This window comes from Cygnus atratus, chromosome 8 (assembly GCF_013377495.2).
Source record: "Cygnus atratus isolate AKBS03 ecotype Queensland, Australia chromosome 8, CAtr_DNAZoo_HiC_assembly, whole genome shotgun sequence".
Classification (NCBI taxonomy): domain Eukaryota; kingdom Metazoa; phylum Chordata; class Aves; order Anseriformes; family Anatidae; genus Cygnus; species Cygnus atratus.
Genome location: NC_066369.1, coordinates 1,788,626 through 1,811,416, shown reverse-complemented (window position 1 = coordinate 1,811,416; position 22,791 = coordinate 1,788,626). Strand labels below are relative to the sequence as shown.

At 39.5% G+C, this 22,791-nt stretch overlaps 2 protein-coding genes across 3 annotated transcripts; both read right to left on the bottom strand.

Moving 5' to 3' along the window:
* Window positions 1–1,881: 1,881 nt before the first annotated feature.
* RWDD3 (RWD domain containing 3) lies at window positions 1,882–9,219 on the bottom strand. Its single transcript, XM_035537645.2, has 4 exons — window positions 9,102–9,219; window positions 3,210–3,694; window positions 2,384–2,499; window positions 1,882–2,285 (listed from the first exon to the last, which is right to left on the bottom strand). The coding sequence occupies exons 1-4, from the start codon at window positions 9,184–9,186 to the stop codon at window positions 2,171–2,173; spliced, it is 801 nt and encodes a 266-aa protein (XP_035393538.1). The 5' UTR covers window positions 9,187–9,219; the 3' UTR covers window positions 1,882–2,170.
* Window positions 9,220–16,793: 7,574 nt separating this feature from the next.
* On the bottom strand, window positions 16,794–21,546 carry LOC118243643 (holocytochrome c-type synthase). 2 transcript variants are annotated; one of them, XM_035537880.2, is made up of 7 exons: window positions 21,428–21,546; window positions 20,877–21,029; window positions 20,062–20,210; window positions 19,292–19,440; window positions 18,395–18,514; window positions 17,493–17,579; window positions 16,794–17,232 (listed from the first exon to the last, which is right to left on the bottom strand). In XM_035537880.2, exons 2-7 carry the CDS (start codon window positions 20,992–20,994, stop codon window positions 17,034–17,036), a joined length of 822 nt encoding a protein of 273 aa, XP_035393773.1. In that variant the 5' UTR covers window positions 20,995–21,029; window positions 21,428–21,546; the 3' UTR covers window positions 16,794–17,033. The 2 variants fall into 2 exon arrangements, with proteins under 2 accessions (XP_035393773.1, XP_035393775.1); XM_035537882.2 differs by having other exon boundaries at window positions 20,877–21,053; window positions 21,428–21,504.
* Window positions 21,547–22,791: the final 1,245 nt, after the last annotated feature.

Genomic DNA, 22,791 nt, shown 5'->3' with positions numbered 1-22,791 from the left:
AGCTAGACTTATACAGCCAAGATGTTGATATAGGTTGTGCCAAAGTACCTTGCAGTTGTGTTTCCAGAACACCGGAGGATTTTAAAGATCTGGCTGAGGACATATAATCCACCTGGCAAAACCTTAAAACATAGATATGCAGAGAGGTACCAACTAGTTTTTCTTCTGATGTATATGCTTACGCCTTTTGTTGTTTCGATCCTCGCCAGATGTATCACATAGTGTAAGGAGAGAGCCTCTGCATCTTATCATGGCCTTCTACTCCACTAGTACACAATTTTTCAACACAGATCTTTTTAACTCAGAGTAACAGAATTCTGGAAACTGTAATTTAAAATCTTTGTTATTTTAATATTTTAAAGATACTTGTGCTTTATTCAGCTTTATAAATGTAAAAATTCATTTCCACATACTCTTAAAGTGATATAAGTTGTGCTTCCTTTCTCTCAGGGAGCTATTTCAAAATAATACAGAACAGATTTGTAAAACCTCTTTAACCCACACTGTTTTCTGCTGTGCCTGAAATGCTGTATGTACTATACATGAAAGGCTCATTAAGAAGAGATTTTGCTACTGTCTCATTAAATAAGCCTCAGTGAATACACATGCAACATACATGTTTGACACACTCCATATTGGGAAAATTACCCAACTCTAAAAACTTAAATTCTGAAACAGTCTAGCCACATCCCTTTATGTATTTGATATCTCAAAGAATAAAAACAAACAAAAAAATCTTACTAGTTTTCTTTAGTTGGTTTTCTAGTATACACAAAGAAAGAGGTATGATCTCATGGTCTGAGTATGAAACTGGAAGTAAAACCTTTTACATAATGTACATAATACACCACACTTTGGGAACTAACCAAATAGGACTGGTCTTCCCCTGGTACAATGGAGAGAACATAATTTACACTGAATTGATCAGGTCTGTTCTGTAAACACAGAACATGTGACGCATTTGGCTGCTGGGAGTGAGTTTTAGAGAGCAGTAAAGCACATGTATAGCTATATGCTAAAACCAATTAAATGGCATTGCTAGTTACTGAAAAACTCATGACTTCAAACTTTTTACTCCTGGACAATTTATTTAGCCTTGCTAGAGGATGGCATAAGGTAAAACAGAAACCAGAGGACGCTAATAATTATAAGAAATAAGCAGTCAACTCTCCCTAAGCAAAAAGAACTTGCACAAAATGATTTGTAAAAATGCTGTATGTAATTTTTTAACACTGCACTGAAGTAAAACATAGACTAGTGACAAAAAAATTTGTAAGATGGCCAAGGCTACTGACCTCAAAAAAATGCTACAGGTGGGTACGTTTCAACAGGGACTTATATCCTACCAGCTTTTAAATGATAGAAGACTTAACATAAGTCTTGAGAGATAGAAGACTGAAGTCTCTATATATACTGCTCTAACAGTTTAATTAAGTCAAGATATCTAAATAAGCAGTCAGTAAAACCAGAGTGCAAAAAGAAATCTGTAAACTATGAAAGAAAATACAATTGGCTTTACCTCAGATGATATACATCATTTTAATCAATTTAAGTTCTCCACTTGAGTTGCTTTATACATTTTAGAATAACATTCACAAAGACACTTCCAGTTTTTGTTTAGATCCCAAAATCACATGAACTTTTTCTTGAAATCAACACTCCAGTATTTACAGATTCAAGTAAATAGAGAAGGAAAAGTTAGCAGATGAACACCTGACGATTATTAAGTATATGCTGTATATGTCCTCTTGTATTCAAATCTGTTTTGCTATGCTTTTTTAAAAAATATATAAGCTTTCACAGTGAAATTAGTCATACTTTCTAGCAGGCCATTATGAAAGACCACTATCACAAAAGATAAAAAAAAACAAAACACTGAAAACAGGGACTGAAAAACAGTTTAATTGAAAGACTTATTTTAACATGACTTCCTCCCCGTCTCTCATGTTTGCCATGCAAATATCACAATTAACTCCACATTCCTTTGAAAAAGTTATAATGCATAGGAGTCAAAAGATTATCAATTCATAATGTATGAGTTGCTTTCTCCTTATTGCAAAAGGATATATACTTCAATTTTTTTTTCCAGAAAATCTTGTTTGTTAAATTAGTCTTTGTATTTTCCAGCAGCATCTGCAATCGACTGCTGCTTTGGTCCAGTGTTTTATTTTTACTTTAAGAGAGGAGGCACAAACTCAGAGAAGAGAGTCGCAAGTCCTGCAGTTTCAAATTCCTTTTGTAGCTCATCCAGTGTTGAATATTCTTTGACTTCAAACATCTGAAACCTACATTGTACAAGAGAAATTCATGAATATGCCTCAATTTGTCAGAATGTAATTATCTATTCAGTTACTTTTCTGTCCACAACAGTATTAAATTATACCTTTTATGCTGTGATTGTACTTTTGTCTCACACAGTACACTAATCATTTTCTCTTTGCATTTCTTTCCGCTTGAGTCCACATCTACCTTAGAAGTTTTCTGAAGAATCAAGTACTCCTAAGTGACAAAAAGAACAAAATATTAAATGTCACCTAGTATCTCTGAAGTTTAGTAAAATTCAAAAACCTATATGAAACAAAGATCTTTTTTCAGAACACAGAAATCAAATTTTGAAAGCGACGATTCCAAAAAGCGCATGCCTGTTTCAATTCATCAGCTTGAAGTTGAGCACATTCTTAACTGACCCAGAGAACTTGAGTTTGAAAAATAAGAACATTCTGCTCCAGTATCACCACAAAGGCCTGCCTAATGCAGCAAGAAAACGTAAGCACAGACAAGTTCCAATGTGCAGCAGGAGGGAGCACCAGGTGGCTTAAATGTCAAGGAAGGAGACAGTTAGGAATGAGCTACAAATAGTCTATTATTAATTTCTCATTACAACTTTTCTGTTTTCTGGAATATTTTCTGGAGTGTTTCAGAAATAGAGGAGAATGAATCTGGGCATATTACAGTCAGGAAACACAGGGAATAGAGGAGTATAATTCCAGTGGTAAGCAAAGGAATATGAGCCACATGCTTCACTGGTTTCTTTCTCACATAATAACTTCTATTTCTTAAATACAGAATAAAGTTGTTGGGCCTTCCTACTCTCCTAATGATCAATCTGCTTCCAAAATTGTTAATCTTAGAAAAACACACACAAAATATTCAGACACAGGTTTCAGTACTAAATCGATAGAACTAGTCAACATTCATTGTTCCTGCACCTTAATGTTGCTCCTGTCACCCTGAAGAAGAATCAATATTATCTTGCCCATGAACATCAGTCTTCCAGTCAGCCTTAGATCTGAAGCCCATTTTTCCACAGTTTTGACGTATTTTGCCTTTGCTCTCATGTGATCTAAATGCAAAAGGAGCATCCAGATAGCATCCTCTGTACTTTCTGCTTTTGACAAAGTACTTTTTTCATTGCAAACTGTTGCTGGTTGCTTAATGACATATTTAAGATTCTCCTGTATCCAAAGAACCAGCTCATGCACCATGGGTTCAGAAAGATGTTTCTTTGCTTGTTCAAGTAATTTATCTTTCACCTCCGCACACTGGGCCCTTGTAAGCTGGTCTGAGTTAACAGAAATTTCTGGTAGAGTTGATGGATAATTAACTGGCAAATGAAATAACAGCTTTAAAAGTATATCTGTATCCAGTAGTTCTTTCACGTTGATTTGAATTCTAAATGTGATTCCATGCGTTTCTGGAAAGTATAAAAAATAAACATTAATAGTTTGCTTAAAATGGAACTTAATAATATATGTTTTTCAACTATTTTCTTTATCAGTTCAACTCAAATGACTGCCATTCTATATTAAAAATTGTGTTTTTGGGCGGGGAGGGGGACACGACAGGGGATGGGTTGCAAACAATGCCTCAAGCTGTACTTGCAGGGAATCCTGAAATGAAACACTTCCATATCATATTAGAGGGAAAGTTATTTAACACATTTTATAAAGCATTCACACCTCTTGGCTCTTTTAAAGTCTAGACAAGCCAGTAATAAAGAATCGTCCTAGAAACACTTAAGTCAGCTTCTACAGGTCAATAGCAGTAGCAAGGACAACTGAAAATAGAGGGACTCAGCAGTGCCCTAACTTTGCTCCCAGAAAAATCTGTAGGGCTTTTACCACCAACACCAGCACAAGGCAAACAGCCTTATACTGAGTATTTTTGAAGACACGACCACTCAAAAGCAGTTCAACACTGAAAACAGACATAGAAAGAAAAAACATCATAGATTCTTTGTCCCTTACAACTTTCAGAGAAACTATATTTATTTCTTTTCTGTCAACTTCTCTGCATCTACAACATTTGGAATGAGAAAATTAAAACTTTTCTATTGTACAGTTGACCTTAAATATGAGTCCTTAAATGACCTTAAATTATGGGTCCCTTCCAACTTGGGATATTCTATGATTCTATGAAATACTACAAACATCCACATATACATATATGCATATTCATATATAAAATATGTGTGTATATATATATATATGGATACGTACTGAAAATATGTTCTTGGTGTATTTCAGAATATAGTCATTTTCAGTGTGAAAAGTATACATACAGCACGTAGCATGAAGGACAAAAGACCACACTCTCCTGACAAACCACATAATCCAAGACACAATATGAAAGTTATGTACAGTAATTCCTGCAATAAAGTCCTTCTTGACTAAAACATGTTTCACAGAAAAACAATACAAAACTTCATAACGTGAAAAGAGGGGACAAAGACCTAACCTCTTCTACAACAAAAACAAGGGTATCAGATAAAAGGTGAACTTCTTCAGATGTTCTCTGCTTCACCCTTTTGATGCATTCCAAACACTTCACCCTATTTCTTATTTAAAATAAAAAAAAAAAAAAAAAAGAAGAAGCTAATGATGTCAGGTTGATTCATTCTATGAGGGCAGGAGAAGACAGATTTGAAAGGCAGATTAGAGCAGAGATGAGTTTCCGAGGAGCTCTTTTGAAGTGATTTGCCTTCCTCTCCCCCTACTTTATCTTCCTTTGCACGACAGTCATTCGAATTACGTTTGATTAGCATTGCTGACACTACTAGCCAACCTCAGTACTCTCTATGATTTTATATTTAAACCATATTAAATAAGTGAAAGAAACTAAAAGTGACTTGGACAGACAGAAGTACTTTAGATTGCTTAGCCAAGGGTCTGTCTCCAAAATTCCTTCTTGGTTCACATGAAGAACATTCTAGGTCAGAGCCATCACAAAATGAGCAAACCCACCAAATACAAAAAGTAAACTCTAGCATTACAATAATGAAGCCTCAAACAACTACAGACCATCACTACGTAAATGGAGTCAGATCTGGTGCTGAAAGTAGAAGATGCAAATGCAGCGAATTAAATGAGATTACGCCCACTCGTGCCCACTACCTCCAGGCACTAAGGGTCAAAGCCTCATTCCTTGCCGACAGAAGCTGCTCTCCAGCCTTCTAAGACCCTGCTAAAGATTCCAGACTGCTTTTAAGGCAAGTTTATTCCAGAGAAGCACACCAGCCCTGGAAGAGATTCAAGTCTCCAGAGCACCAGCCTGGCAGCAGGCACCACGCACAGCACTTGCTGACAGGCAGTAGCTAGGCCGGGGACCTCAAGCCTTCCCACTCCAGCCTCCATCTTCAGCTGAAACAGCCCTGACAAACGTTCCTTGCTGGGCACCAGCAATTATAGCTCCTCTGCCGTTATACTAGGCTCAGTACACATAAGCACACACCCGAGAAGAAAAGCCTGCCTTGCGGCTCCCAGGACCCAAGTAAGTTCCCAGGCTGAGCACCATGCCTGACAGAGCGCTCCTTCCAGCGGCACGCTGCTGGCTGAAAGCAAGTGGTGTTTGGCTGAACACCATCAACATCCTCAGATTCCTGCCCAAGAGATACCTTGTTTTAAACTAGGTTGCCAATAAATTTTGAGATGGACAGCCTATAGATGAGCTGAAGAACAATACGCTATTGCCAGCTTAATTACAGTGACAGAAAACCAAGTTACCTTTCTGACAATCCTGCTAGGATTTTTTCACTGACTTGTCACGATTGGTCTCACCAACTCAAACTAACTGAGGGACAGCCAGACAGGCCAACCTGCCTCTTCGGCAAGGGCCTCCTGCTGCCCTGATCACATTCGTAAGACTGCAACAATCTCACACCTTTCCCGGCGATGATGAACTAATCCAAAGGCAGCTACGCAGCTTCACATCCCAAGGTGTATCACTCTATCACTCTGAGCCGTCGCGAAAAGCCCAGCCATGCTCATTTACATCTGCTGCAGACTTACTTTTAAAAAGGAGAACTGGTTCAAAACGTTCGTGGGGCTACAATGTGTGAAGTTTATTTAAGCATTGCAGCATCCATGTTCTGCGCCAGCACTGCAGACTGCTGGCAGAACAAAGAGCTAGTGCTCGCCGTCCTTCGTAACTAGGCTCTAAAGAAATATTTCCTTTGTTTGCACACACTACAAGGTCTGAGTTGCCTTCACAACAAAATGGTGATTATTCCTGAAATAAAGAGTTGGGTATGACCATTCTATCGGCATTTAATGTGCTAATAAGGCTAAACTCAATACATTTTAACCTATTTTCCCCCATAGCGGCATGCTTATCAGTATATTTAGCTCTAGCATACTTCAGATTTTTTCTTATGTTCCATGTCAACCAGACAGATATCCCCCTCCTCTCCTGCCCAAAGGCATTTTATGCAACACATGCGGTCTATTTTTAATTTCAGAAAATGGCACCTATTAAAGTACAAGCTTAGAATATATAAATATATTTTTATAGCAAACTGGGTGAGCAAACCAGAAGAGCACAGATTAACAAGTAAATTATGGATTTCTATCTGTAACACTAATCTTTCTAAATAGACACACAAGGTAAGAAAGATACACTGTAATTAGTTTACTTAAATTCATCAACACATTGGTTTGGATAAAAACATATTTTACATTCTGAATAGTTCACTATTAAATTCTGGGAAGCTGAAGTTTTTAGCATGCCCAGAGATCTGCAAAAGCATTTTCTTACATTCCTCAAAACCATAAATCCCCAGTGGCCTCCTTTTTGATCCTGATACATGCAAATTATTCTTTATATATTAGGGATAGCAGAACATAACAGTCTTACTGGAAGTTACCTCTGTGCACTGTTTGTCAATGACAATTTATACAGTTTGAAGAGACAAATCAAACATAAGCTAGTGAATACAGCAAAACTTTATTTTATACTAACTTAGGGATTTTGTAGCAAATTAAAAGAGAAGCAAATTCCCAAAGTAAGAAAATTACCAACAATCAATACTGTAAATGATATTCTCAATTCCAGCAGAAAACAATGGAAATAAGCCAGATATAAATGATTCTAACACACCATGAAAACAATGCGGCCAATGTAAATATAACCTGTTCCCATTGTGCACTCATGGCACATCACTTCATGTCCCAGGAAGGCTTCTAAGCCTTTTATGTCCTGGTAACTTATTAACACAAAAACATTTTGCTGTATATGAAGGACAGAGAAGGATGTGCATATATTTTTCTAACAGACTCGGAGAAACAGACATGCATATGCAATGCTCAGATATGATTACCTTTTTTTTTTTTTTAAATGAACAACTGTTAAGCCTGGATACTGTATTTTCAAACTATGCCTGAAAAAAACATTTCTGAACTTTATGACTTTTAAGAAAATAAAACTCAGTTGAAACATTTCATCAATCATATTTTAAAAATATACCCTTAAATACCACTTGAAAAGATATCAGAACTACCTGCCTACACTAGAGCAAGAGGTGTGTCACGCAGATCTAGACACAAAACAATTCTACTTTTAGATTACCTCAGTTAATTGTTCTCCATGCAGACACTGATGTCTTCAGCCCTCTGAGGCTGTCTACATGTTCTCTTTTCAAACAGCTACCTGTTGTTTTCTGAGAATCTATTTCTACAACTATTTTAAAATGAAAGTTTGGGTTTTATTCAATGAATTTCTTAGTAACCATTTAAAGTGAGTCACTTAAGAGAGCCACGTACAATTTCACACCAAAGCAGCCAAAGCAGTTTTCACAGAAGGGCTGAGGTGGGCAGGGCCCTCTGGAGGTCATCTTGCCCAAGCCCCTGCTCAGGCAGGGCCAGGGGCCACAGGCAGATCTCCAAGGAGGGAAATGCCACAACCGCTCCGAACAACCCCTGCTGGTGCTCAGCCATTCTCACAGAAAAAGAAACAAAGTGTTTCCTTGTCCATCTCAGTACTTTGGGGCTGAGTACGTATGCCGACAAGATCTCAAGGCAGGACATTTAATCAGGTTTTACCAGCCTTCTCCAGGTAACCTCTTTGCAGTGCACCCGGCAGGGAGCCACTGCTAGATTGTGGAGCTGGGCAGCATGCTACAACAGCGCCCATGACACCAGGGAAACTGCATATTATACAGAATCACCAAAAGTATACAGGACAGGTGTCACATCTCTAGTAGGAACTGAGCAAAATCTACCCGTACTCTGGATCTGAGCAGACATACACTGCTTGCACGTCCTGCCTGGTACAGCCTTCCTTACCTCCCGATAGTAACTGTGAGTGCACATCGGATCTACTGAGATTTACTGTCCCTTGCTGACGGGGCACCTCAGCACTATAGCAGCACAGACTGCTACAATTCATCTCTAAAAACTGTGCTCTGAACAATGGCCACCAAGGCTGGCACAGACAACGTGGAGTCACAGAACCTACGGTCACTGCGCTCCCATCCCACCGCACCCAGGAGCGGACGGCAGCAAGCACTCTCTCCTTCCCACCTAGGGCAAACCCGCAGCACCCCCGTAAAGCCTACACCCAAAGCGGCGGGGCGCTGTGCGCACAGGCAGCGCCGGCAGCCGACTCCCCAGGCAAGCCGGATCCCTGCGCTGCCGCCGGGGGTGGGCAGCGGCCCCGCAGCGCCTCCTCTCGGGGCCGGGCCGGAAGAAGCGCCCCGAGCAGAGCCACGGCAGTGCCCGCCGCTCCCAGGGGCCGAGGGCAGCGGGGGGCCTCGGAGGGCGGGCACGGACCAGCCCTGCCGAGCAGGGCCACCGCCGCAGGACCGCAGCCGGCGCGGCCGCCGTCACCTGAGACCGCCAGCACCTCGCAGGCGTCCGGCTCGCAGTAGATGGCGGCGAGCGCCGAGAGCTCCTCCAGCGCCTGCCCCGACATGGCCGCACCTGCCCGCAGAGAGGCGGCCCCGCCGCCGGCAGGGGGCAGCGCCGCGCCCCGGCCTGCGCCTGCAGCTGTCCCTCAGGGCGGTGGAAGCGGGGCCGGGCCGGTGACATCGGCTCCGGAGGGCGTGGGGGCCGGGGCGCCGCCGCTGCGGGAGTGCCCGGAGCGAGGCGGGGGCAGGGGAAGGAGAAAGGGGCGCCCGGCGGGCAGCGCCGCCACGAAGTGGCCGCCCGGCCCTGTCCCGGGTGTACCCGAGTACGCGTTACAACTGATTGCAAACGCAGCCCAGCACGATGTAAAACGGGACCTGCTGGGAGCATGAAACGTGCCAGCGCGATTCTTAACGGTGTTTTTTTATAAGCACTGTGCCTAGGTGTAAAAATTGGCATGACAATTCCTGGCCCATACTGGATGCTTTAAATAGAGCCATGTTGCATAAACGCACAGCGCTTGTAACAGAGGTGTTGGTCAAGTCACAACCTGTGCAGCAAAGCAGTGGCCCATCCTTTCTGCTGAGGCACCCACAGCAGCATGGAGTTGGCCTTCACAGCCGCAACACATTTCTTCAAGGCAGCACACAGTCACGATACAAGAAACACCCTCATAACTGTGCTACAGCTACACGTAGTACCCCAAACCAAATTGATAGATACTGACATGCACAGGTGCATGCACAAGTACACATGAGCACATCAGCAGTGTCTGTATTCAAAGAAGGTTAAATTCGTGCTTCTTGGAGTCAACTGTGGTGGCTTTATGGTCCTTTAGTGGTCATTTGACTGAGGTCTTCTACAGGCAACGTTATAATGCACAGGTCTAATCACGTCAAAGAGATATTATTCAATGTTTTCCATATTGTAAGACTCCCCAACTGGAAACGCAACAGGAGGCTGAAAGATCAGACAGCAGTGGGCATACATCACTGAAGTTTATTTATTACAAATCACTTTTAAAATCAAGGGATGAAGAGGGGCTTATTTTTTCAGGAAAGTATATCATTCTATTTTTAATGCCATAAGTTCTGTTGAAATACCAAGAAATACCAGAGTGCTGAGCTGGGAACAAGTGAAATAATGTGAACAGACATAAGACTGGAGCTGTCAGAAGTCCTGTGAGGCAGCAGTCCATGCAGCTGTCAGAAGGCTTCGTGGAAATTAGCCTTAAAAGTGCCTTATTCTATTATTGAGAACTTTCTTGCCCCTGGTCTTTCCCCCTTCTCCTCATTCACTTTCCATATTCCATTTTACATGTTTAAATAAAAAAAGTCAGTGTAAATGTCTTTTAAATTGACACTATCACAAGACATTGAGGTCCCTATGAATAAGTTACTGCACTCTGACATTTGGAAGTCATCAAATGAGACAGTATAATGTCAGCTTGATATTTTTCACACTATGAAAATATCAGCTTCATGTCAAAGATCTAAATTCCATCTTAATGTAATAAATTTTCTTGTATTCGCAGACTAGTGAAAATGCTAAATATTTAAATTTGAAATGAACTTCTACAGTTACAATCTGGCCTTCATATTCCATTACTATTAAATTGGAAGTCAAGATCTATTTTCTCACTTTTTTTTTCTTCAAACATTGTAGTGTTTGATAGAAAAACATCAGCTATATTCATGTCTCTAAATGGCTGCTTTCCCATCAACACATGGCAAATAAAGTTCAAAAAAATCTCACTTTTTAGAGTTAACCTATATTAAAATACCTTCAGCCTCCTGTCATAAATACCGCTGATACCAGTATTTTCCACTTTGCCTGACAAAGCAAACAGAATGCAACCTTTCATAGATCAATAGGATTATTCTCCCCCGTGTTATTTGCAGAAGTGGTATCTTTTCCTTTCCGATTACAATAATTATGACCCCCCCCAATCAATCAGGTGTTGCATCGACAGCCAGAAGTGATTAGATATAAAAGTGTGCATTTAGACCTGTTCTACCCTAAACTGAGTGGTGAATAACAGAGGAGTAGACAGACATTTGAACAAAAATATTGACTTGGACCATCCATCTATATATACTTTTGCCATCATTTCCATGCCAGCCAACCTCCTGTCCCAGCTACCACAACTATATGCAGTCCTGAAAGTATGTACTCTAGAAGGCATTAAAGGACCACTAAAAAGAGTCTAAAAATCACTTCAGTTGCCCATTCAAGGGTCACAGAGCAAACAGTAATGAGAAGCCCATAACCATGGCATGAGTGTGATGGCTAAGCTGATGATACTGCTGGGAAAGGGAGAGCTGGGGGACAGCATTTCTGCAAAGCTCGTTAAACATCCATCCATTAAGGTCAAATTTGCCTGTTTACCCCTAAGTTTTGTGCTGATTCTTTACAGAACAGACAGTAGTTTCACCTGGAATAGATGCTGCTGCTTCCAAGACACAGATACTTTGGAAACTGATGTACCTCCAGGATTTGGTGCTGGGTCCAGGAACTTGCAAAGCTTTTACCTGAATATGCTTACATGGGTGAGAACATCGTATGAATAAGCTCAGGGCTAACCTGCCTCCACAGGTACACACATTACATAGGCATTTTTCTAAATTAGAAACATAACTAATTTGGAGGGTTTCCTATTTTATATGGCAGCATTCTAGAGCCCTATCAAATGAAACTTCAAGAATTCAAGAATAATACTCAAGTGACTAACATCATCTTTCAATTACTCCATGATAACAGTTTGTCTTGGTTATCAGGACAGAGTAAAATAATATATGCTTAACATATGCTATAATCTTACCTTTGGATAAAAAGAGAAATCACAAATTACCCTAATTCACCCAGCCTACTAATATATCATTTACAACTTATGCTTAGAAATTTGCAGTTTGGAAGATTCTATTTAACAGTTTTAGAGTAAGCATCATAACAAAAAGCACTACAACAATGTTACCTAAATGAAAATGTTTATTACGGAGTGTAAAGAAAATACTATTTTAATTTAAACACCACTTAATACCTATCTCAGAGACATTAGGTGATGTAAACATTTTGATTAGAGAAAATCATTTAGCCGCAAAATTTAATTCTCAAACTTTTTAAGGGAACATTTAATTCCTCCTTCACAATTTCTGTATGTATTAATTCATCTATAAGTGCAATACAAATCACATCCATCTTTCAGTATTGCTATAAGACAGCTGCCACTACTATCTTCTGCTACGCCAACGTTAATAGTTCTAATGCAGACAATGTTACTTTTACCATCTAGAACTGTTCTTAACTAAGTTAAATAGCACTGATTTTTCAGATACCTAAGAAACTAAGCCATTATTTCTCTAGTAACATCAGTAAGTGTTATCTCAATGGTGCCAGTTTTCCCAAAAATGGCTTGTACAAAAATTGCCAATAGAAAGCAACATAAAAACTTGCAAAAATCACTCAAAATGACCTAAAAGGTGAAAGTTGAAAGAAAGCAGAAGGAGAAGCAACCCCTCTAGTTGTGATAAAACATGAAGCGATGTTGTTCCTCAGTATTCTCAATTACGATGAGTAGAAAAGTTTGTTTGTTTGTTTTTTGGCCCAAAGCAGGTGTTTTTTGTTTTGTTTTGTGGTTTGTTTTTGTTTGTTTGTTTGTTTGAAATAAATTCATGTAACTTAAAATTTACTTGCAAATAAAACTGCCAAAAAATGAATAATTTCTTCTGAAGTAAAATTCAGCATTTTCATGACATTTTGCTCTTTACTTTTTGAAAATTAGAGTTAATAAATTCTCATTGATATCTTTAAAAAGGCTTCTCCAATTTGAGAGACAAACATATATATATTGCTTTTCCTTTTAAGTATTTTGGAAGGAAATTTTTCAAGGATTTGTGGTCTAGCAGTGTTTTTTGAAGGCCCTTGCATTTATCCTCTATTAATCATACTGCTTCAAGTCAATTCCCTAAGACACTTAATCTTTTGTCAGATAGAAACTCATTTTGAAAGTCTACTAATGATCAATTAAAGCTTTAGCTATCTCTATACAGAAGGTTTATGGGGTTGTGGTCTTCAGAAGCTGAAGGCAAGAGCAGCAGCATGTAAGAAAAACTGCTAAAATTTGATGTAGTTACCACAGAGTTGGCAACACACTGGAAAACAAAAATCATGACTTAGTCCTTGATTTTCTTTTTACTAACTACACTGAAAACAAATGTGACAGTTTCTATTTTCTAAGACAGGTTATGGTCCAAACTGCAATGGAGTTTCCTCAACAGAGTTTCCTCAACAGAGGAAACAGTGTATTATTTTAAATTTTTCAATGAGACCTAAAAACAGTACCAATGCTTCCAATACTTTGATATTATCCTTTGAAAATTGAATTAATTCAGAGTCCAGTCATAAGCATACGTATGCATGCTGCAAAGATGCAGTCATGTCTTGTGAGTAGCCCTGAATAGAATCAGCGGGACTGTTCAGGAGGGTAAATAACATATCCTTTCACATGTGTTCAAGGCCACACATCTAGGTTTGGAGTCAAGACTAGTACTCTACCCACAAGTTTCTGCACAATTTGACATACAAGTATTAAGACTAAATAGAAGCAACTGTCACATTCATAAAAGAATTTCAGATTCTTTCTCTAGGAGCTTGACAAGCCATTTTTTCTTGAAGATGCACATAAAAGTGATTCATCATCTAACACAAATAGGAAAGGATGCTTTTTACAAAATGACATATCTAGTATGACCATAGATTCTTACTGACAATGCCAAAAGAATCAATGCTTACTTGACTCACTGCGTATAGATCTTTGCCTGTAATTTACCTTGAACAAAGTTAAGACAGTGTAATAAATAGAATGCGTTTTCTTTCACTGAGAGTAAAAATGCATGCTGAAGTTGCCTGCTAAGTTTGTTTAAAAGTAGTCAGGTTCTGAACTTCTCTTTCAGCCTAACTGCGATTGGGAGCTTGACAGTGCTCGAAAATGCCCTGAAAGGGCCTGATCAGGATACTTCACCTTTTTTTTCATCATTTTTCATATTATTTTTTTCAGCAATGCTACATGCCTTTCTATACTTACATAGGAGGGATATAGATATATGTATTTTTACTTGCACACACACACGCGCATGCACATTACCTTTCAGCAACCCTAGATAATAGTTTTACAGTGAAACCATCCCCCTGAAGGGTAAAAATTTACAGTTTAAATCACTGTTTTCTAAGTTTTATATTTGAATTCTAATCACACTGACACCTATCTTAGAAATAGTGAATTGCCAACATCATGCAGAAAGTAACCCAAACCTAAAAGGGAAAAATTGCATGTTTATTTCATTAAGTCTTAGAAAAGTCTTGTAGAAAGTATTTAATTTATACTCCAATGATTATTTAAAAAAAAAAAAAAAAAAAACCTTGAATTCCTCTCTTCTGAAGTTAGATGGACTCAGGATGAAAATAATTGTCATATGCTCTTATTCTGAAATCTGCTGGTTTGGTTGGCTATTACTTGAATTAGTCCTTTTTTTTTTCTGTCTTCTCGTAAGTGTATGAGCAGTACATATTCAAAGATGTGTTGTAACAGACTATAAAAATTCACATGTAATACATAAAAGAGCTTATATTAATAATTCTTAACGCTAGAAATATATACCAAATACCAACATTAAGAAAACTATATTTATTTGATTCTCCTTTTTGTTTGAATGACAAAGAACTGCATTTTATTAATAGTTGAATGAATTCCAGAACAGAACGAATTCACAGAACAGAACAATTTTGAATCTAGGAAATAGGGAACATAACATAAGATAGTAAACTCATGAAGTGGCATGAGATATCTTTTATCAGATTTAGCAGCAATTACAGTCTTTGTTAACACACTTAATGTCAAGCTTCCGAAATCAACAGTACAGGTTTGTTTGAAGCTTCTGAAGCACTCCCTCCACTGTTGTACCTTTTCCATATTTATTTGTGAGAAATACAGAATCAGAATTCCATATATATTGTTACCAAATGCATACATAAACAAACAATCAATCAAAAAAAAATCAAAAATCTGTGGCCCTCAGTCTTTTCTGTTAGAACTGAGAGGAACATCTCTTTTATCAGATACAATGCTTCATACAAGCTCACACATTCCTCGTATCTAGTATATATATTGCCTACTCAGATTGAAGGTTACTTTTTTTTTTTCTCCAAACTATTTTTGATTTATATATATATGGTTCACTGAAAAAGAGGGAAAAGGAATGTGGAAAAGTGGAAAGGGATAAGAATGAGGGTTAATTTTTTTTAGTATTTTTGACTTCTGGTTAAGATTTATTTCCACCTTGCAAGACAGTTGCCTCTGAAGTAAGAGCCATTTGTCTTTGTTGGTACTACAAAGTATGGTGGCTTCCCTGAATAATTTTCCTAAATGGGAAGAGCTACTTCACTGAAGTACTAAGGTGTTTTCCCGTCAGGAGCGGGGGGGGGGGGGGGGGGGGGGGGGGAAAAAAAAAAAAAAGGCCTCTATTGTCAGTTAAAAATAGCTACTTTCAGAAAATTATTGTACAGCTGGTTCCCAGTTAAAAGTTTTGAAGTTTCATGAAGAAACTCTGACTTGAGAAGCTACAACATAATACTTGGTTATTCCTTCTATTCCCAAGTGTTTCGCAGGGAGGTCTCATTCTCAACAGTAGGGTATGCTGAAAGGGAGGAATAAAGCTATTACACTGGAAGACTTAAAATGTTAGTTTCCCTTATTAAGCACAAACATCACTCAAATATTTAAGCCCCACAGCATTAACGTGCATAAGTCTTAGAAAGCACTCAAATCACTCTTATTTCTTGGCACTTCGGATATTCTTTTAGCCAAATTATCTACACATCTGTAATATGCCTCACTATAATCACCATGCAGAAACATGACTACACAGTCATACACCGTTGTGCGACTCTGTATTATATATATAAAAACCACTACTCTGTAGTTGATGAAACTAAGATGCAAAATCCAGATGCAATAAATGAAACATTCTTTAAATACAGCTTGTCTTGAACACATTACAAGACATAATAAAGACAAAAATACTTAAGCACACTAAAATAATACAATTTTCTTACATCAGAAAACAAACCCTTTAAATACTCAAATAAATATCCATTAAAGATCCACCCTATCTCCTTTTAGATTGTTTTAAAAGCAACTGATATACTAATTTCCTGCCTCTAAATCACCTGTTCTTCTGTTCAAGATAAATTGCACATTAAAGCATAAGTATATTCTCCACGTTTTCAACTTACCATACCTTTAAAAATACTCATACTGTATTTCCTTTAACAGACTAGATCTGACTGAAATTTTCTGAGAAAACGTGTTTGAACAGGTAAAGTGCTCATGTAAAAACAATTATGTGGTTTTCTATAGTTAATAAACTATGCAGTTTGTAACAGACCAAATTTTTTATGCTTTAGCATCTGAGTATGTAAATAGTGTAACTATGTGAAACCATTCATGAAATTTCCAGTTTTCACTATTTTTCAAGTAATCCTCAAAACTCCAGTCAGAAGAACCAGAAACCTAATGTATTTGGCGCAGCACTGGAGGCATGAAATTAAAGAAAGAAAGCTTACACAGTATCTGTGACAAAAAAAAAATAAATCCCAACTCTTAAGAAAATTAAGATACATGTTTTTGCTACTGTAACTTTATTATTTAATTCAATATGTATCATAGACCACTGGTGTACTTAACAAGGCATTTCCCCATACCCCCGTCACCCATCACATCCCCCCCAAAGAACAGTGGTGATGATGAAAATCACAGTTGCAGTCAACTTCTATTTCAAGTCCTACTGTCCACTTATCCGCAGTCTAAGAAGACAGTGGTTTCCTTTTTGATTACACACAACAGGAGTAGTGTAGTAGTTATGACGTCCACCTCCACCAAGCTACCTTCATTCTGTCCCATACAGCTGAGAGAGAATCAAATGCAGGCCGAACATCCAGGATAGTGAACTGGTAGTTTTTATCTACTGCTCCACCATCATAGTAATCAATAACATATCGCACTTCTTTTCCACATCGGTCAACAATCCAATCATGTCTGTCAAAGGGAAGTTCATATCTGGAAGACAGATAATAGACAGTGCAGACAGTTTAATGGGTAGATAGTATGAAACTGGGAAAGGGAGTGGAAGTTGTATTTAAGAGAATTTATTTATCCAGATGCTGGTATAAGATCCCCCACTACTACATAAATCTTCTGGTAATTATAACTTGCAATTTCATTTGCATAACATCTTTAAGTTACTTCTACACTATGTTTTCAGACATGTCTCTCTACTCTCCCACCTCACCAGAAGTCCTACTTTCATGCCCACGTACCCCATCCATGAACGTATTCTGGCTCTTGGTGAGTACTCCTTCGCTTTGCCTCCAAACCGCATCAGTGACGGTCCACATGGACATTCCCTACAAACCCAATTAGAACAGAGAAAATGGTTTTTACCTTTAAAAAACAAGGTCTTATTTTAAGTGTTTAAACCACGACAGTAATTTATTTTAGTAAAAGAAAAATGGAATAGGAGAAATAGCAACAGTAAAAAATTAATCACAGTGATCTAAGCCAGCTATTTTTTTAAGGTTTGAAAAGTCCCCCAGTTTTTGACAGCATTTAGTGATAAAGTACTTTTGATATGCTCCACACAACTGTTCTAACTCATCAACAGAGTAGTTATCCACAAATCTAATCCACAAATTTAATGGATTAGAGAATAGAAAATGATTAAAGAACAAAAAAACATAATCCAAACCACGCTGGAACAAAGGTCATAGAATTTCAGAAAACAATTTCTACATACATCACATTTAATTAGTCTGTGTCTTCTAGGACCAGGGACTATACTGACCTAGAAAGTGACGTAGTTTAAAAGTGACCAGTATAAAACAACATTTACATTCCTCATCTTTTTCATAACAAAGAGGGAAACTAAGTAGTCCCCAAATAAACATATGCAGTAAGAAGCTTTACTTCTCCAAATCTACATTACATACACACCACCAAAAGGCTGATCAGTTTTGCCACCATAATTATTTAGTTCTAGTCAAGCTCTTCTGAGTAATCTTCCTACCTGGCAATAAAAATGGGGGATCCTACAAGATCGTGATTTTTTAAATGTATCAGCACCAGAATATATTCGCAAAAACTAGAAAGACATCCTGCTTCCAAGGAGTACAAAAGCATGAGCTAAACCAAAGGACTTGCTTTTCATTTCATAAGTACGTACACTGCATGAAGAGCTTCCCACTTCAAAATCTCCTTCCAAGCTTGCTCATTATTTTGATTGTGAATCTTAATGATGTTAGTCATGTCTTCACTTGTTATGTCATCATCTTTCCACCTCCACCTAAAAATAAGAATTTGAAAACAATTTACAACTGAGTAATTCCTCCACTTTCCTCATTTTATCTGATGGGCTTTTGAATCAAGAGATTTAAGGGTTTATGCAAAGACAGAGCTAGAACGGTAACTGTTGGCTCATCTGCTTAAGCATCTTGAGAACCACTTCATTTTCTGTGTAAATGCATAGTTGTCAATGTTATCATCACAGAGATACACAAATTGTAGTCAACAGATTAAGTTAACAGCTTTTCTGGATCAGAAAGTTATCAGAATGTACAAACAATGCAATGACCCGTTAGATCTTGCCTACACTGAAGTTTTGTATAGACAGAAAACATCTACCAGTCAATTTTTATTTTCAATTTTTTAGCAATTTTACATAGTCAAAATAAAAGTTCTTGGATTCATAGAACTTTTCCTGTCAGTTTATAGGATTAGCCTGAAACCAAATGCATTTGAAAGCAGGCAGTCATACAAGGTTTTTTCCAAACCTATGCATGACTTTTAAGAACGTTTTCTGACATAGTGGCAGTTGCCTGACATTCTCTACCATCTTGCAGATCACAGAAGAGGGTGTGGTCTTTGAGACCAGCTCACCCTTTATTTTAAAGCTGTTTATAAAAATGGTTATTTTTAGAAATTCAAGTTAATTGTTTGCTGCTTGGAATATGCTGCCACAAACTCTTAAATATTATTGATGAATAACAACTAATGATACTGTTTCATAAATCTCAGGATTACAGGCTCACACAGATTTCATCTGGTAATTCTGTGTATTTACCCTTTTCTTAGCATGGCATTCCAAAACATTTGCTCTGAAGGATAGACCCATTTCTTGTCAGAATGTGCTCTAGGAATGGAAGATTCTTCTCTAACAGTTGACAATGGAAATGGTTGACCTGGGGATGGCAGCTGATTAGGAGGAGGCATCTAGAAAACAAGGAGAATCATCTGAGCAGGAACAACAATGAACTAGAAAAAGAGTGTGTTTTTTTAAGCGTTTGAGAAAAAATTAAGCATAATTAATCAGCTGCTACAAAGATCAAGAAGTTCAGCCTTTGTAAGTCCACTGAAGTTACCTCTCTTTTTTTTGCAGAACTCTGCACAATTGTGTCACCTGAAGACTAAAGGACACCATTTGTCTAAACTTCATCTTTCAAATCAGCAGTGCTTTTTTGTAAATCAGAGGAAATCTCAGAGAGACCTAAATCAGAACTTATGCATACCACTATTACACAGAACCTGGAAACCACTAATGTAACATAAAAACCATGCACGCAACTAACAAATAGAAATATGCGGCATAAAATACTTACAAACTGGAAAAACACCTTTTATCAAACAGACATAACTTTGAAAAAGAGAATGTTAAATAAGATCTAACATGTTTTTATCAAATATTTGGATATACAATCTGAAAAAGCAAATTAAAAATGAAAAAATAACATTAATTGCCAGTTTCCATCTTCGCAGCAACACTTTTTACATTTTTGGGATAATATTTCAGGAGAAACAAGACTGAAGAAAACATGTGAACTAAGTGAAAGTTACCATATTGCTAGGATCTATGTCATCACTCCCTTGAGATGCACCAGACTTCACCGGACATGCTACGTATTCATACGCTCTTTCTTGATGTGCAGGAACATTATTTGTGTTCTCAGTCCTATGCTCAGGAGTCTTCCTGTGCATTGGACAACCTGAAAGACAGGAAAAAAACAGTTTATGTTTTGCTACAAAATGAAGTCTCTAAGACATGACAGGACACGGGAAACAGTTCATTGAATGCTAACGTAAATATTAAACTGGTATTTCACTTTTTCTTTTGAACTTTATTACAGTTTCCAACTTTTCCTATTTTAAAACCCAACACCATGTTAAGATCTAAGCTTCTTACACAGTCCTTGAATGCTTATATCCTGCTCCACACTGGTCCCTACACTGAGCTGTTTGTAGCCAGAATTTCCATGGCAACATTAACACAATGCATGTTCATTTTGTCAACAAACAGCTGATTTCTGCTTATACTGACATTTATCTTATCTCACCCTTCTGCTGCCCTTTCCCAGATGCATGTTCTTCAGCGACAACCACCTGCTCCCAGCAACCACCCACAGTGACCTGGGCATTTTCCTGGTGGGTCTGCCCCCTCTGAAGCATGGCAAGCAGGAGCAACCCGCAGGTTCTACAGCAGGCACCTCTTCTGGTGAACACCTGACTTTTTTTTATGAATGGTTACTTGCAAACTACTTGCAAGGTAGGGGAAAAACTCAAGTTTTTGTTGTAGAGTCATCTTCCTTTCTGAGAAATATTTGTCAGTGTTCAGTGTAAGGAGTTAGTTCCACTTAAGCTTCAGGCACAATTACCGCTCTTTTTCTCCTGGTGCATAGGGCACTCCGCAGGTGGTGATGCTGCCTGATGCTGCTTGGATGGGTCAGCGGGCGGCTGGCCTGCAGCAGCTGGGGACGATGCAGACAAACCCATGGCCTCTGCACACCGGGCCTTTCTAGAGCAAGTTTCTGAAGAAAACAAAAAGCAAACATCTGTAGAACAAAACCACAATGATTATTTACTACAGTACAAATACAGGTATATCGCTGCATCACAGATTACTTATAAAACATCCAAAAAAAAAAAAAAACGATTTAAGCAACAGCCTAACTATAAGCCCGCAGCCTCCAGCAGGGCTCACAGCGAAGTAACTCCCGTAGGCCAGAGGGGGACTCCGTCTCCTCGCGGACGATACCCGTCTCTGCAGCCCGGTGCCACCCGCGAACCCCTGTGCCCGCCCCGGCGGCCGCCCGCGGGCAAGGTCAGGCCCGCCCCCGTCGCCGACCGGCCCCGCACGGCGGCCTGCGCCCGCCCTCCGCTCCCGCTGCCCGCCGCCGCGCGGCCCCGAGCGCCGCCGCTGCCTTGCCTCGGCCCGACCCGGCCCTGCCGGTGTCCCCGCGGCAGCGCTCCCCGCGCGGGCCTGCCAACAGCGCGGCGCCGCCGGCCCGCTCCGCGCCTGCGCCCAGCTGAGGGCCGCCGCCCGCCCGCTGCGAGGCCCCGCGGGCCGGGCCGGGCCGCCTGAGGGGCGCCGCTCCCTGCCGGGGCCGCTCCCCGGCCCCACGCCCACCCCAGCGCCCGCGGCAGGAGCAGCGGCCGGCGGCGAGCCGGGGGAAGAGGCGGGCTGTGCCTCGCACCTACACCGCCATCGGTCCCCAGACAGGCGGTTCCGAGGGCACCCTCCGCGTCTGAGGGCTTAACGTTCCGTTGCTAAGGCCGCGAAAGTTGTTCCACGTGCCTGAATTAACACAGAAATAGCTTTTATGCATTCTTCTCGGAGTTGAGTGCTTTTAAGAAAGCGTTCACATACCAGCTCTCAAAACAGGATCTTCCTTATTAAATAGGTCATTGCCACACGCTGTGAGCACCACACGAGTGTGAAGCTCTGTCAGATACTAGTCCTTCCACTCATTTTTGCGCTTTTGTAGTCTACTGTCAGAGGAAGTTGTTTTCAGCCTGCTTTTCTGCACATAGGAATTCACTAGCACAGTATAGTGAGAGCCTGGAGTTAGAAAAGTGGCACCATGTCTGTAACTGAGTTTCTATATGCCTTCAAAAACATTATTTTTTACCTCTGATGCTATCTGAGTTTTGGCTTTGCTGAAACCGCTCAGTAACAGCTGTGTAAACAGCACTGAACTAGATTTCGGTCTTCCCGTGCTGCACTTCACAAGGCAGATGAATAAGAGCCTCTTGTAGACTAAGTGACATCTTTGCTCCCAAACATTTCAGGTTAGTGGCAGAAGGACTCTACCATAAAGCACATTTCTCCATGGACTCTCCACTTCTCTCAAAGTACAGTGTGTTGCTGACATCAGTAAGTCGCTGTCTCCCCAGTTTCCACCATCACACTCAAGCAGGATCACAACCTCAGTGAAGCATACACTCTAAGTATATTACGCTGTGGACTCAACTTCAGAAAAGCAGAGCAAAACCAGAATATACTCACAACAGAAGTCCACCATCTAAAAAATTAGATACCCACAGTGAAATTTAAGACAATAAAATAATAAACTAATTCAGAAGTATCACACCAATACAAGTACTGAAAACCAAAGAAAGCTTTCAGCAAGAACACAAAAGACTGAAGAAAAAAAAAAAACACACGAGGGAGAAAATGAAGAGCAGCTATGCCCTAAAACATTACATAGAAGTGGATACACAATACACTTTCTGTATCTCAGGAGAGGTTTCTCAGACTTCAGGCAAGATTTGTTGAATTTTTCAAGTTAA